At 42.4% G+C, this 17,001-nt stretch overlaps 1 protein-coding gene across 6 annotated transcripts in view; it reads right to left on the bottom strand.

Moving 5' to 3' along the window:
* Positions 1 to 21: 21 nt before the first annotated feature.
* LOC125765536 (uncharacterized) overlaps positions 22 to 17,001 on the bottom strand; it is a 118,316-nt gene continuing 101,336 nt past the window's right edge. For all 6 annotated transcript variants that reach the window (XM_049430785.1, XM_049430787.1, XM_049430781.1 and 3 more), the window contains 4 exons: positions 10,180 to 10,838; positions 4,525 to 4,708; positions 3,705 to 4,458; positions 22 to 3,621 (listed from right to left, as the gene is read on the bottom strand). In XM_049430785.1, coding sequence (XP_049286742.1) covers positions 2,028 to 3,621; positions 3,705 to 4,458; positions 4,525 to 4,708; positions 10,180 to 10,838 — 3,191 coding nt within the window. In that variant the 3' untranslated portion in view covers positions 22 to 2,027. The remainder of the gene's footprint in view (positions 3,622 to 3,704; positions 4,459 to 4,524; positions 4,709 to 10,179; positions 10,839 to 17,001) is intronic.

The raw sequence follows: 17,001 nt of genomic DNA, 5'->3' as shown, positions 1-17,001 counted from the left end.
ACAAAAGCAACAACAACTCGATTTCATTGCAATATGCATTACAGTTTGCATTAATCTGTATTTTAAACTCAGTGGATCACCAGCAATTGCTTTGCTTGCTCGATAGCGCTGTTGCTCTTATACTCTCTGTACCATGCATTTCATTTCAAACACAATCACATTAACACTCAGCTTTGGATTAAATTATCGCTTGTTTTGTCATAGAATCTGAGTAGTAGATAATGTTTACAATAGCTTTTCTTATTACCACGAAGAGTTTATGCTTCATATACACCACATTATGGTGTTTGTTTTGTCACCAAACCATCACTCCAGTCACCACGTAATTGAAGTATTGAGAACACTCTCATAATGTTGTGTATGTGTATTAGTGTTAAGATTATTATTGTTATCATTTCTCCATTTAAATTCTGCATTTCTCGTACGCTTCTACAGGCAAATTCTATTTCAAGAACATTATTTCCGGCCAAATTGTCCAACAGTTGCTTCTGTCTTTCAAAACTGGTTGGAGTTTAGATACAAGAAAACGCGAGAGCGATTTCAAACACTCACCCACAATCACTCGACTGACCATCGCTTTCCTCGTATCAGTGTCAATATATTACTTTGCTCTACTCTTCCTTCCACACACTATACTTATGTTTACAATCTTTTCATTATAACTATCAGCAACACGTATCTATGTTGCCGTTTTTTATCGCTCATTTTACGAACGGTCAAATCGTTCCAAAAACTACACGAACCCAACGATCGCAAACATACCCCGCATGGCGTGCGATGGGCAGCTTTACAGATCATGTTCGTTCCAATACAACTCACAACGCATCTGTGGTTCGATGCTCATCAGGACGCTTTCCCATCGCATCGAAAAAACAGTTGCTTAAGTTGCCACAAACTTTACAAACAACATAACGTCATAACAAGAATAATATGAAAGAGATAGAATCATATACATAAAGCGGGAAATCCCACAGATCCCACAGATACCATGTGAAACACAGTATCGCTTGTAAAGGTTCGATCCAATCGAGTTAATAGTAAGAAGAAAAAGGTTACCAACAATGAGTTCTTTTGATTTATACGCTACTATACACCTAAGCTATGGTCCAGAAAACACTAATCGCTTCATCATTCATTCACCACTCTTCCAAGAGACAAATAGCGTTAGCATCATGTTTTATACAAATTTCAAATCGTACAGTTTCGGGTGTCCATTCTTTTCCTTCACTCCCATTAACGACAGTTTCTATCAAGACAGCGACAACGATCATCGGGCAACTACTGGCCAGTGCAATGCTGAATTTTTGGTGGCAACGGAGGAAAGATAAAATACATCATTCAAATGAAGAAAAACGAAAACAAAAAACAACCATTTCATAGCGATTATTGTATCTCTTATTTTCTCTCGATTAAATATTCTCTCGCCACTTCTCCGTCAGTTATGTTTTGTGTTTGCAAGGTTAGGGTGTGTCGTATTGGATGTGTGTTTGCTTGCTTACTTTGCAGAGGAATCTAAAGGAGTCGCGCTAATTCTATTAACGACAATTAAAGACGATTGGTATTACATTAACATGGATAGAACAAACTTACGCGCTAAAATTAAACAACTAATAAGCAACTGGAGCAACTCTAGAAGTCAGTGTGAGAACCGAAGTACCTATATCGTAAGAAAGCCTTAATGTATGCTCTTTTATCGCAAGAATCCATCTCGAAAGCCACTAGACCTGTACAGCAATGGATTCGAAGCGCAAAGCGCAAATTACGTTGCGGAATCATTATGACCCGCTTATTACCCGTCGCATTTATACGGAAAGGGAAAGGGCCGGGTGGGATCAGGAAGTTCCAGTATGTTCCACACTGGCCATTCCGTACTCTCGTCTGTATCTATATGTGTGTTTAGGTGGGGAATTCTAGGACTGTTCTTAAAGAATTATGTTTCCCCCAAAACTTAACCACCTTCCACTTCCACTAATAGCTGCATCTATATCACCTACGAGCACTGTCACTTAGAAACTGTCGTCGTCATGTCATACGTTCGATTCCGAACCCGGATCACCATCTTCCGACCAGCTGACCTCCATCGGAGTATTGTTTCGATCCGTACCGCCATTGTCACCGTTCAGGCTGGCCACGATCTTCTTCATTAGCGCGTCCTCGAGCGAAATGTTCGAATGGCGCCGCCGGTGCTGTGATGGGTGTTCCTCCGAAGTGTTAGCCTCTCCTTCGACCGTATCATCGTCGTTGTTCATTCGATCACTGCTTCGCTTACCGCTATGCAGTGGACTATTGTCGTGGCTGCTGTTGCTGCTACCGGTGGCGGACGACAGACTGCCTTCCGAAATGCACGATGACGACGATCCGGACGATGTAGATAATGCTTCATCGTCCGAGTTTGAACCGGATACGAGTGCCTCCCCAGCCGCCTCCTTCGGTATAGTTCCTCCGGCAAGGTTTCCTTTGCGTGTGAACTCACGGCGCTTTTCTCGAGCCGTCAACCCGCTGCCAGTCGCTTTTGCGGATGAGGTTCCACCAGTCAATGCCGTCGTATCGCACGTTATGAGGCCACGGTTTTCTTTACTTTTCTTAAAGTTTGGAGTCTTATCGCGGTGAAAAATTTCAACAGGTGCATTAGCAATGTCTTCTCCGTTCAGCTTCGAACACCGGGCAAAAGGGTTTTCTGGTTCGCTCAAAAATTCGGTCTCCTCCAGAAACAAATCTTTCGCTCGGTGCATCTGGTGTTGATGCTGTTCGGAAAATGGTTTCCCCGAACCAGACCCAACCAAATCCATGTCCTCGCTCAGGTATCGTTTGTGAGCGTATGGTGAACTACTGTAAAGAGGCTGTTCCTTCCATGAACCTGGCATGTCCGTCATTCGCAATGGTTTGCTAGGAATGCCTGACACTCCCGGACACAGTGAAGCCGATGCACCAGAGTTTGAGCGCACAATCTTCTTTGGGGGTTCTGCCGCCTTAATGCTGACCGATTTTGAACGCAACCGGTGACTGCTGGCAGAACTGCCCGATTGTGGTGGTTTCACCGAAGACAGATCGCTAGAGTGTTGCTTCAAAATGGATGCTGCTGAGCTGGACTGTTGAATACCGTTGTGCCGTTCACCCATGATAGCGCCGTTCGTTGTCTGATTGAGTCCGGTACATTTTGGGCGCTTGGCCACCGAATCGTACGCTGCACTCGAGCGGAACGAACCGGCCCGCCTTACCATACGCGAGGCCGACACCTCTGGTGGTTCGTCGTCGATTTCTAGCACCCACGAGACGGAATCGCTTTTCTCCACCATTCCCTTAATGACTGGCGAGGTCGGCGGTGAAATATCATCCATGTCGAAGAACCGGTCGGAACAGCTCGACCGCGATTGGTTATGGCTCAGCTGGTGATGGTGTTGGGCCGAAGCCGACTGTTCCAGGCTCGATTTGGTGGCGTTCATCATGAAGCTAGAATTTTCATGGTAACTCTTAGACAGCTCGGCGTACGCAAGCGTGAACTTTTCAGAGTTTTGCTTCAGGCGCCACTGCAGCTCCTCGTTATGCAGCGACAACCGACTCTTGATTTTGGTTTCCTGATTCAGGTTGTCCTGCAAATGCTTCAACTTGCCTTGCAGCTCTCTAAAACGTTGGAAAAATAAAAAAAAACGTTATTAGTATCGGTAAGAAAGCTATAACCGGGGAGGATCATTTCGACTACTTACTTCTCTTCCTCCGTTTTGGTCTTTAGCTGCACCTCAAGATCTTCGATGCGTGATTCAAGGGCTGATATTTTCGTCAATGCGCCCGGTAGATCTTTAGCATCCCGTTCGTACTCCTGCGTTTGTTTGCGAAGTTCGGAAATTTCGCGCTGCTTCAGATCGAGCACGCAGCGCAAACTGTCCACCTCGTCCTGCAGCACTTGGAGATGATTTATGTTGCCGGACGATCGGTTCAGCTGTAGCGGGACTGCTGCATTGCCCGAAAGATTCATGTTGCTACCAGCACCGGCAACTGCACCATTTTGGTTAAGTGGTTCCACCGGTCCGTTGCGACTCTGACGGAGCACAACACATTCATCCTTTGTGATGGTAAGCTTTTCCTCCAGTTCACGCTCCTTTCGTTCCGTTTCCCGACGGATTCGCTCCAGGTCACGGTTCAGTCCGTTGATCTGCTCTGTTAGGTCACGTTCGCGCAATGCCGCAGCCTGTAGCCGTTCGCTAAACGCCAACTCGCTCGAATGCACCTTGTCGCGCAGTTCGTTTTCGGTACAGCTGAGAGCATTGATTCGTTGCAGCAAATCCAGTTCCCGTGCTCGGGAGCTTTCGAGCTGTTTCTCATGTTCGGCCAATTGGGCTTCGTAGCCATCGATGCGCGACAACAGCTCACGGCTATGGGATTCTTTCTCGAGCAGTTGAGTCTCTAGCGCTGCAATTCGATCATCTGCACTGCGTTGCTGGTCACTCAAACAGGTTTCGACTGCAAAAATACAAATGCAATCAGTTATAACAATAATTTCAAACATTTTCTCAAGTTCTAACTCACCCCTGCTCAATTCACAGCGATGCAGTTCCTGTAGCTCTGTTTCACGTTCGGTCGTTTCTAGAAGCTGCTGCTTTAGTGATTGACTATTGGTGCGCTCCTCATCGAGTATGGACTTTGTTTCCAGTAGATCAGTGGTAGTCTTCTGGTGTGCCGTCTTGATTGTGGGACAGGAAAAGGCATCCAACTGAAAATGAAGAACACAACATAACAGAACCGTTATAAAACAAATTATGTAACCACGTGAATGTACTTTTGCAAATTACTGAATCGGTGGTAAAAGATCGCACCAGAAAGAAATGAAACCTTCGCAACATCTCACAACAACTGTATGAAAATGCACACTACATCAAATCGTTGTTTTTTTTTCATGCGATCGGATCGACGACCAAACCAACAATGATCGATCAAATTCAAACCTCTGCCTCCGTCACAATTACATTCGAACAAAATGTTTCATTATTGCTATCACATAATACAGCTGTGTAGAGACACAGGCAGTTCTCCCGTTCCGCCTGATCGAGCAGGTCTGGTTACATGCGTTGAAGGTACTCGTGGCAAACGATCATCGTTACCCAGCAGAAATGCTAGGAATCAGCTTATAGGAAACCATGGAGATCAAATATATCTCTTCCTGCATACCTTGTTATCATCTCCTTCCAGCCAAACGTAGCACACGCTGCAAAATGATCCCAGAAGAAATGGGGAACTTTGCAGGTGGTACATCTGCTACCTGTAAAGGATAACCCAAAACCATATGAAAATGTGCTAAATAAGCGTTTCATTTCCAATGATGATAATCCGTCCCAAAGCACCATTTCTTTTTTGCTTTGTTTTTTTACTTTATACACAGGTATCTCTTGTTTTAAGGTAGTTTCGTACCACCCGTGGAGGGATCATCGCATAACCTTTTTGGAGGATATGAATAAATTTGCATCTCGGTTCACCGGGCACCATATGGCCACTATAATAACCGTAAGCAAAATACCTTCGAAGATTTTCTACTACAATTTCCTTTTACAAGGACACTCTTGCAAGGTGAAGGATTTTGCATCGAAGACATTAATATTTTAATATGTCTCATCACACTTACCACTATTAAATCGTACTCAATCATTGTAAGTCCCGAACAATCGAACCTGATGCACACGTGGGACCAACCACTACTAAACCCACCACTAGTCTCACTAACTGATGGGAGACACAACCGTTCTCTTAGGAACTAGTTCGTGCTAGCACCAAAGATGCTGTCTCCTCTGCACTGATTACTGTATTCAACGCCACAAGCACATTGCACGATTTGAACACTTTTCTATTCCTATTCTCGCAGTGATACGAGTATTCGTTAGTTGTCCACAAAATATTACTCAGGATACAACGTTCAGATGAGTTCACACCAGTGTATCCGATCTCTGCGATGGTTCAACCGATACTGATCCTGCTAACCGAGTCGATCCGTTGAAGACAGTTTCAGCTCAACGGATAGGTTTGTGCTGACTACCCCATGCAGTGAGGATGTTGCCTACCAGTATGTAAAGATCCTCGTGCTACCTGTTTATTACAGTGCACCAATGCACACCTAGACATCCCACCTCTCTTTCTTTCCCTTGCATCCAAAAATTGGCCTGCAGAGGACATCAGATCAGGCAAAATAGAAGAAACTATAGGTCGACCTGGCAAGGTATCCTGGGTATAACGATTGTTATCCTAGACTACAGGTACGTTCTTCTACCATGCTTATTGTGGACAGATCAACTCCTACCTTTTGCTCAGGTCGTTGATCCAGACGATTTCGGTACGCTAACCACCTTCCATAAAGCAACACACAAAACAGTACAACTAACATAACGGCGAGTAACTTTAACTCTGCAACTAAATAAAACATTAAATAATTTGCCATCGCTTACAAAATTCACATCCCTGAAACACATGCATTTTCAGGATCCACGACAAGCAACAGACGAAATGTCACTGGGACAACAACAACAAAAGTGTAAAATGTCAAACTCCACAATCAGTTGAGGGTTGGAATTCAAACAACCATGATACATTTGCGATAAGATGATAGTTTTTATCTTAGGTCAAGTTGGAATTATCGATGAAGCAAGTATCATGAGATGATAATTGAACATAAGCAAACCAAATCAACAAAGCTTGCATTATCTGTATGCACTTGCGTTCGTACATAAGGTAAAGTAGAATAAACCCCTAAAAGCTAACACATAGCGAAAGGGAACTCGCAGGAATTCCCGCAATTCTACAACACCATCAACAATTCGGAAACATGTACCGATTCGGAATTGACAAATGAAGGGTTAGTCGAAAATGCATTTTTACGACTTGTCCAGCTTGAACGGGTTAGAACTGAAATTGTGAACATAGGGAAAAGGGTTCACCAATTGTAGGGTGTAGGGTTTATAAATGACCTTTTCCCGAAAGTATTTCTTCTAGGACAATATAATAGGAAGAATCGTGAATGTCTCATGACATTTAACATTGCCGTGTTCCGTAATCATTTGCTTAAATGATAGCAAAGATCTGTGGTAGTTGTAGAACTCGATTAAGAAGATATATGCTTTGAAAAAAAAAAGCAATTTTACAGGTAAGCACTCCACTGCAGGTCATATTCCAGTAAGTAGCAATAAATGAAAGTTCAACACTACATATTGTCCGTTCGTCAGTATATTTGTAGAATGCAAATGCATACCTAATGAAACAAATTAATTTAGAGATATGCTGCCTTGATGCCCTTTTTTAAACTGCATACATTCTTCTTGTTCCTGTTGCGAAATTCTATATTATTCAAATTAATATGGGCTTAAGTCTTCAAATTGTCCCACCATCTCAGGCATAGCTTGCAAGCGCTTAAGCACCGATAATCCCACCGTAAATAGGAATATCCCACCATCCATCCACGCTTATTGTTACCAACCGTACTACCAAAATAGTCTAATCTTTATTTGGGAATTTGAAATCGGGAAGAAAATAAATCCACTTAAACATCCCGCGTACAATACGTGTATTGTTTCGATCCTGGAGTACCGATGGATATAACTGTAGGCCACTTCAGCAACCGATATCCGTCATCGTATGGAACACTTTCCCCAGAAGGTACAATAAAAATGCTTTTGTTCGTTTATCTCAGCTTGCCGACGGCACTCAAAAGCTACAGATTATGGTACTTTCCTGCAAATATTCCAATACCGCACATGTGGCAATGAGGGAAAATCTGCTTCAAACTAAAAATTCACATTTACCATATTTATCCCACAATCTGAAATGAATCAGGTCCGGCAAAAAAAACATCTTACTATCCTAATATTTGTGAATATTGCAACACATTCTACCTGGGAGCATTAGCAGCGTGCAATGCGTCGAAGCTAGTTCCAACAGTTCAACCGTAAACGTTAAACAGTGAAAGCGGATTTCACTCGCATTCGATTTGATTTACATTTTTAATAACCCTGCCTGGGTATCCTGGATCTTTCCGGGACTACTTTTTCCCTACTGACTGCCTACTGCCTAGTTGCAGCTAAGATTCTCACACTACATACAACCCAGCATCACCTGTGAATTATTGATTTTATTATAGGTTCACTTTACACTCTCATTTGCATATGCTGTTGAATTTCCGCTGCAAAGGGGCGAGACTGCACTTGATGAACCATTCTTATGCCATCCATTTTCCTTCAGTTCTCTTACATGCAACGTACCGACTACTGCTGCTGATGACACATTTGCATTTTATCACACGGGAACCCACATTATCAGGTTATGCACCGGGAAGAATTACCAGGTGGTACAGCCATGTACACTTGAACAAATCGTTCCTGCAACACTTCGACGCTGAACATCCTTAGTCAACCTGGGAAAACCCCCAAACGTTATTGTAAGTACTCCTTCCCAAAACTTTCACATGAGCACGGTGAGATGATGGGATCTGTTGTTATTCAAATTTTTAGAGCAAATAATTGCTCAGCTGAATGGAATTGGATTGCAAAAGGATAGTAACAAAACACTAAAAATTATACACCTTCGACGAAACGCTGTAATCCTGATGATGCCGTGGCGTTGGTGTTACTGATAAATATTCATGAGATAAGTGCAATCAGTGCTGGAAACTTCCCCGTGCGTCGGATGCACTTACACGATTTCATTGAAAGATGGTCCCATGTAAATAGTGTGGTTCTCACGGTGGGAAAATTTGATCGTGTAATGTATTTCACCATTTTCGTAGCGTCATACAAGTTCCAAATCTCTCTTCACGGTCGTAAGAGACGTCGAGAGGACGCATTAAAGAGATGTATTTTATTTTAAAATTCATAACGATTGAAAATTTGTTTACGTTAGAAATAGATAAAAATTTCAATACTGAAAATAAAAAAAATTGTTTATTCTTTACCCGTCGGCGTACATTTTCTCATGCTTGTAAATTATCTCTCCCACTACCTTAACATCTTTTGTAACGGCCCGATGGATCAGTGAAACCACCTGTCTTCGGATCCTTTCTTCGACCGCGACCGTGTTATGTCATAAACTGAGTAACATGGTTTTACGATACCTCCTTTTTGCGTTCCGCAAAATAAAATATTTAAGCAAATGCCCGCCCACTTATCGCACCTTTTCTCTAACAACGATCCGTCATGCCCATTTACGGGTAATATAGTTCAATTTCACACCCACATACACACGTATCTGACGCATGCTGACCAAGGGTTATATCCTTTTGACCAACGAACCATGTTACTGGTAAGTCTTTCGATTGAACCAGAATTGAACGAATTAGGCTGTTGGATGTTTGTCCAAATCTTACCTACAACTATAAATTGTTTTATAATAACAGTGTTTACACATCGTGTCAGGTGAACGTGAAATACCCGGAACATCACAAACAGATGACTAAGATACAAATGGTACGCTGTAGTCATCTTGTCCTATGAGTCAATCGAAGACATCATCAGATATGATGCTGATTCTCTAAAATCCGCACTAATGTGTGCCTGTGTTCCAAATACATAAATCATGTTGCTTCGCGTTTCCCCTTCAGCAAACCCCTTCCATACAAAGGGCAAACTATTTGCGATGCGATTAACAGCACAAAACCTGTTCACCAGGGCTGATGAGCATCTGAAGCCCAAAACCCCTACCTGTGCATCGCAGTACTGCAGCATAAATCATCAGATTTGAGGCTCGCTCGCCCACGGACACGGCAGTCGGAAGCCAAAATAAACAAATTTGCTATCCGCGAACCAGATCACCGATTGGGAACTGGCGGAAACCAACAAAACGGCAACAATAACAACAGCATCCTGCCGTGATGGTTTGAAACGGACATCCAGCGGATACTATGTCGAATCGTATTTCATATTTGTCGTGCCAGTTACACAGCGGTATATCTTTGTAGGATGTTTATTGGTGCACGCGCAACGAATTAGGTTGCAGAGTGTTTGTTCAACAAATCCTATGCGCTTTTCGGTTGTTTGCTAAAATTGTTAAACCACTGTTAGAAGCCATCTCGATGAATGTGAAAACAAGTTGTACGTGCCCTTCTATTTCAATGTCTCTTAAATAGGTATTTCAAACAAAGACGAATATTTGTTGCATTTCAAAATGACCACCGTCGGGATGGCGATTGATAAATTTTTGACGCATACTTACATTAAAAACTAGGTATTGTACTAAAACTCCTAACGCCTCCACACCTTTTTGGGCATGGTTGAGCAAGCTAATGTCGACCAGCTCGGGTCCTTTTTTGCCTTCGATTTTCCGGTCCGCTGCATGGTGCAAACCCTTGGCAAGCTCCCGCGATTGATGCTGGCGTAGTTGATCACAGTTCGGTTCCTTTCCTGTCGTCACTACAGACGACGATGATGATGTCGAGCAGGAGGATGGTATCGTCATTTTCGACTGCACCGACCGAAGGGCGATTTCCTCCGGAGTACCGGGTGTGCCGTTTCGAAGATTCACCAGCTCCGGAACAGCTCCCTTGACTGGTTCACCAACGACTGTGGTAGCATCGCAGATCAACAGTGGTGAGCTGGATTTGTCCAGAATAATCGTTCCATTGCGCTGGATCGCTTTAACCGACGTCGTGGTCGGTGTTGTTGCCACCCCGTTGCCATTGCTGACAGCGTGCTGATGATGGTTTTGCAGGTGTGGTGGAGTTGAGTGGTGATTAGACGCCGTGGTCGCAACTGCGTTGGAAACGGTAGACGACCGTATCAGTGACTTTCCCAATGGTTTCGGCGAGTTGCTACTGACCGTTGCGGCGGCAGATGATTTCGAAGTCTGAGTTGCACCAGCAAGACGGTTATGATCTGGTAATGGAAAGGAAAAAGAACACAAAGCAAGGTTAGTTTAATGAAATATCGTTGGTAAGTAGGATTAAAGAACTTTATTTATGATATCAATAAAATCAATGTAAGAATGAATTACATCGCTTCCTTTAATATACGCTGCCGTGCAGGGTTTGAGCAAATGTACGCTTTCGTTTGAAATGTAAACAAAAAAAACTAGTTCTAGAATTGCTACAATTTGGAGAAATGTAACAGAAGGAGAAAGCCTGTGCCGCCTCTTACAGTTATAGTTCGGGCAGTTAAATTTTACCACCTCGCCGAAAACTGCATATTTCAACTACTCTTGTTTATTTCGCTTTTTTTAGCCAGAAAAGAAAACACAATATTCGTGTCTTTCTTCGTACTACGTAGAGCATGTGTGTTCATTCAACTTGTTCCGGTTGGACGCGTTTTATTCGTTGAAAAATAGATGCGAAGTTTAACCGCCCAACACGCCGCCGGCTTTATGCTCCACACGGTCTTGGATAAGGTTACACCAAATTTAAGACGTTCGATGTTTACCCAAACTGTTGTTCGCTCTTGTAGCATGTAATGCAAATATGTATTTGTTTAGCTCTTGCTCTTGTTTAAACAGTGTACATTACACGATTTAATTTTATTCAATGGGTAATAAATATTTTAATGCCGACAACCCATCAACGAAAAACTGTGAAATATGATCGGATAATATTAAGAATTGTACAGCATTTACACAGGATGTAATTTAATGTAACGTTTTGTATTGTAAAGATTAATTAAGTTAATTCCCACACGTCATCTATTTATAATTAAATTCAACAAATTTTCAATTTCGCCGGAAGTAATAAAGCAAAGTGATAAATAATCATCAGGTAATCGATAAGTGTGAAACGCGCCAACAAAAAGGGGAAAAGTGATCGTGACAGGAACTATAGAGACAATTCAAACGATCAGCGTAATGTCGTACCACAACCCATAAGCGTGCACGACTGATCAAGTCTTTGGCAACCACTTTGGCAAAATCAAACCAATCAACCAACCATGCTGCTGCGCCACTGTTGGACGCACATGTAATGTAAATGAGCATGGGAATTAAAAATTCATGCTGTACTGCGTACAGTGTGTCCGTATTTGATCAATCGGTGAAGCTTGAAGTGTGTTATTGCGGGCTATCGAACTGTTCCTGTTTCGCTTTCGAGCTCTTCAATAACATCTTTCATCAAAGTTTGAGTAGGAAGTTTGCAACATTAGCAGCGCAAACGGTCTACCGATTGTGGTAATGTGCGGTTGACGTTACTGCTGGCACACATATGATACTTTACGATACTTATACGATGTCCATGCTAATGACAACATCGGTCAGTCTATCTGATGATCAGCACGATTTGCCATTCGATTCCACTTGACCCAAACTATCCCACTCGCTCTTTCTGGCCACTCGGTGATCTTTTACAAGTTGATGAAACGTGACAATGATGAGTTGACTATAAAATTATTGTAGGCGGCAAGTGATTTTAGATCGCATCTCAAGCTAACGAAGGGTACATGAACTTTCCCAAGAACTACTTTGTAGTGACGCTTGTTGTCCCTGTTTTTGCAATTGATAAGTAGAGTGCCACTTTCTAAAGGTAATAGAGCACATTCGGTATTTAAAGTAGAACAAGAGCTTGAACACCCATTTACATTCCAACCGCAGTACTGATCATTGTGAAAATCATCAGAATGCCTGCAATTTCAACTTCAATAGTCCATTTACTAATAAGCGATGTGCAAGTTGATACACCAAGACTAAGATCTTTACTGCAATGAAAACTACTCTGAAATGCAAGATACGCGTAGAATAAAGTGAAACAAATAGCTTATATCAGTGCACTAGTTGCACCGTCGGTCAATTGATATAATTTGTTCATTCAATTATGCTATACGATATGCTAGTGAACCGTTACCCATCTCCGACGACATGCACACCAGAATCACAATGGTAGCAGTGATTCGGTCGTTATTCATCAAAAACTCCTCTTCATAACGCTTTAACCGGCGGTTGTTAAAACCATTGCCACAACCCGGCCACGAACGCTAAGTGTGAACAAGATCCTTGTTAACACCGCTTGATGCTCTCTTAACCTCATTCTTCGCTAGTCATTTAGACAACGTGGACACTCATATTTGCATACAGACTCTAGCGACAAGCTAGCAGGGGCAAACATCTTGAGCATCGAGAAAAGGGAGACTTTCATCACCGTCCAACCAAACTATTCGGTACCTTCATCAAACTTGAACTTTTCGCCCACCACACCCACGCGATGTTCAACAACACAATTTTGGAAGACACATGCGTGTGTGACTTCATGTGTTGGATTAAAGTATGCTTTGTGGTTGGGCATTAAGCAAACACTTTTCATACTTCGTTGAAATTAGCTGTCTCGCGACCATATGAGAAACAGCCCGAGGGCATTGAAGCATATTTTCGTGCGGGACCAGTCCAGCGCGGCTTGAAAACCGAACACGGAACGCACGAATGGCCACCGGAGTTGTTCGTAACACGATGGCGTCATCACGCAACATTAATGTTTGCTTTACGCACATTGCAATGGTTTTTTTTTGTCAGGATTGTTAGATGTACAGAAAAGCAACGTTTCTTTATTCCTGTTAATGATTTATTAATGGTGTTAGGGTCATTTGTACTGTGGGCAAAATAGAGTTCAAAAGATATATAAGAAAGAATTGACCGACTAAATTATTTATTTTATTAACCAATACAATTAACCAAGAAGCTTACTGCAGTTTGTATTGGATTGAAGTAATAAGTTGTAAGATCTTAAAACAAATTGTCATATATATCACAAAAAACCATTGTAGGCACATTGGATGTGTTCCCAAGTCACTATGTAACATCCAACTCTCAATGATGGCCAAGTTATCCGAAAATAGTACCACCACAGTTATATTTTTGGTGAGTTTTTCTTTATAAAAAAGAGCATACTATGGTCTGGCTTTTCACAGGAAGCAACAAATCAGACAAAAAGTACGGATACTTTGGCAAGTAATATATTGACTGGCTGGACCCCCGAGATGACGTCAATCAATTCATTCGCGCTTCGGTGGATGAAGATTGTAGCGCACGTTTACTGCATGGCCCTGAAGAGGGAATTGAGCTGACAGAATGATAAAAAGCATTAACGGGTGCGAAATCGGCTAGATCGAGAGTAGATCATTTTGGTGTTCGGACCAGATAAATTGGATTTTCCTATTCTCATGATATATTTTTATCTTATTAACACCCTGTACACTAAAACTCTTATTCTTTTTTGGATAAACCAGATTGAATACTCCACACAAAAAAATTACGGTGCGAGTGATGAGCAGTGACGTTTGTAATTAACGATATCAACTATATTCGCTATCAGAAGACAGTACCGGGAATCAAATCTCATTCGGACCGCACTCCTGTACTGACTCTTCAACTACGGGTAATTAAAGTCAAGGAAAGCTAGGTATGGTAGGATAAGACGTTTAGAGATTGAAGTGACACAAAAGAGGAAGAAGTTCTATAAATTTTCCATCTATCGCTGTGATTGTGCTTTATTATACTCGTTTAGTTATTATTATGTAAAATTCTGGATATTCACCAACTCGTCTATTGCATAGCCAGTGAAAATATAGCTGAAGAAGTGAAAATATAGCTCGTATCAGGACAGTTACCTGTTCAAATTCAACCAAACTAAACACTCTTCTCCATTGCTTTGCAACCTTATTTCAATCAATCATTCGACGGTTTACTGCTCAACGCCACACCAGTACCGTAGCGTCAAAAAGTATATCAGGAAGTCGCGACAACGACGTCAACAACGACGACAACGATGGCAATTAGTTTCGGTTACGCGAAGAAAACCGAAAGTTGGCCATCACTCAAATCCAAACTACTTGTGGGCTTCGGGCGGCAGTTCACGTCTCCATAGTTCCGTGCAGGTCTACGACATCTTTACTGCGGTAGTTTCGCCGCGATGAAACAATGACAACCGGGGTGTCGTCGTGCTCCGACCCCTTCCGACCTGCTGGAGTGCTCTATTAATTGTTCACCGTTTGTGGAAGCGACAAGATCTCCAGGGAACGAATGGAACTCCAAAATTTACCATCGTTTACAGTGTGTCATGTAACAGCCGGATGGCATGGTACCAATGCCTACCCTTCTTTTTGTTTTACTGGGTGGCCTCTTATGAAACCTATCATGCTACACCTAACTAGCCAACTTCAAATCCCACATTTAGTAACGGTCACGGACGAAACAAGAGGGAGTAAACCTTATCCTGTTCCAAAAAGGTACTTGCTGTTAATTACCATCTCTACCGTTTTGAGCACTCCACCCGGTAGCTGAATGGAACGACACCGAGAGGAAGTGTGGGTTTTTTTTTTCTTTTTTGTTCTTCATATTTGAAGGTGTCTCGTTTCTCCCGAGGGTGTTCCGCTCGCCAAGATGGAGACATGATTTTATGTTTTCTTCACATCAATTACCACGCGCTGATAGCTTCCGATTTACCCGTGCGGGTTTTTCCTCGGAAAAAGAAATTCAAGCCACTCCAAAGACTCTGAATGAAGGTTGGAACGGAGGTTCAACTACTCTGTGTTATTTTGGTTTGCAGCTAACCGGGTAAGAAAGAGTGCGGAAGGTGCAATACTTTGGTAGCCGGATATATCTGTAACCAGTACCAAATAGCCAATGGGTACACATCATCAGTTTGGCAGGAAGAGAGCTGTTATTTTAAGCTCATCTCCAGGCGCATGATGATGATGTGGCAGGTGATACGCAGGTACGATTGCAGACTTACAAATGCTGCCCTCCTGCACGGAAACACGATGCATCCCGTGTTACAATTGTTACATGGCATAGAAAAACAAACTAAAATAACAAAAATACAGTGCACAAAAAACAGCTTGCTCGAACAAGTCTTTCTAGTGATGTTTTTCTAACAGCAAGGTGCGCCTCCTCATCGGAACTCGAACCAAAATTGAGCGCATCTTGCATCGAGGTAAAAGCATAAAGGCGCCCACCTTCCTTTTGCATTAACGCCAATAATTTCGACCATTTCGTCCCATAACTGCAGTTGCATTAGTGATTTGTACACGAGTTTTCAAGCAAAAAAAAGGAATGAAGTCCAAAAATAACACCCTTTTCCTAAACGCTACATATCCGGCCTAAGGCCGGGTGGAAAGAACGAGCAACCGGTCAAGATTGAAAGATCGTCATGTGTTTACTCGGAAGTCGTCGAGACGGGGATGAGGTTACGGGGTGGTCCATTTCATGTTCTGTTGTTGCAATCGAATTTTATTGCTAGTTCAAGTCCAACTGCCACACGTTCGAGTGTGTGGTCGATATGTGCATTCGAAGCGCCAGCAGCAGTAACAATCACGCACTGCAACTGATCGAGCCATTCTTTTACGATGTAACGTCAGTGAGATTGGAATGTGCATCACCGCCCCGTGAAGATGCAGTGGATTTCGATTACATCACTGTCGATGGTTTGCGTTCATCGTGATGAACGAAGGTGTCCCATAAAACTTCCGTACAACAACAAATATCAGTTCAAATCAACTTAACTTCACGGTTTGCCCAATCTTTCCTCGGGCAGTTGAAGTTAATATTGCTTTGCTACGGATTAAACTTTGCATTTTGTCTACTTCCGATGTAAGCCTGCGCCTAAGCAATGGGCGACTTCGGAAGCAATGAATCCTATGAATTAAATCTACACCACCAATGTAATATTCGCCTATTGATGGAATCCCCTATCACCGGTCCATTGATTGTACGCACATTTTTTGTGTGTATTTTAGTTTCACCAGTCCACCAGTCCAGTTTCGTACAATCACTGTACCGTATCTAACAAGCCAATGCGACGCGGATCGATGATGCTTGGTATGGTTTTAATTAAATTTTTCAACGCGTACGAGGTTTAGGAAAAAAAGAACTCACTACAGTTGCGTCTCGTTCGTATGATTTATTTTATTTTTTTGTAGCTACTTCCTTACACCTGACTGGAACAAGTTTTTCATGATCTTTTTTTTTTGCAGTAAGTTATCGGCAAAAATCAACCACCTTGTAGGGGTGGCAACATACAAACCCACCTTTTTTTTAGTGATTTATGGAGATCAATCAATGGAGAGTGAAACA

The sequence above is a fragment of the Anopheles funestus genome, chromosome 2RL (assembly GCF_943734845.2).
Source record: "Anopheles funestus chromosome 2RL, idAnoFuneDA-416_04, whole genome shotgun sequence".
In the NCBI taxonomy this organism is placed as follows: domain Eukaryota; kingdom Metazoa; phylum Arthropoda; class Insecta; order Diptera; family Culicidae; genus Anopheles; species Anopheles funestus.
Note: the sequence above shows the minus strand (reverse complement) of the source record. Positions and strands in the feature narration are given on the sequence as shown.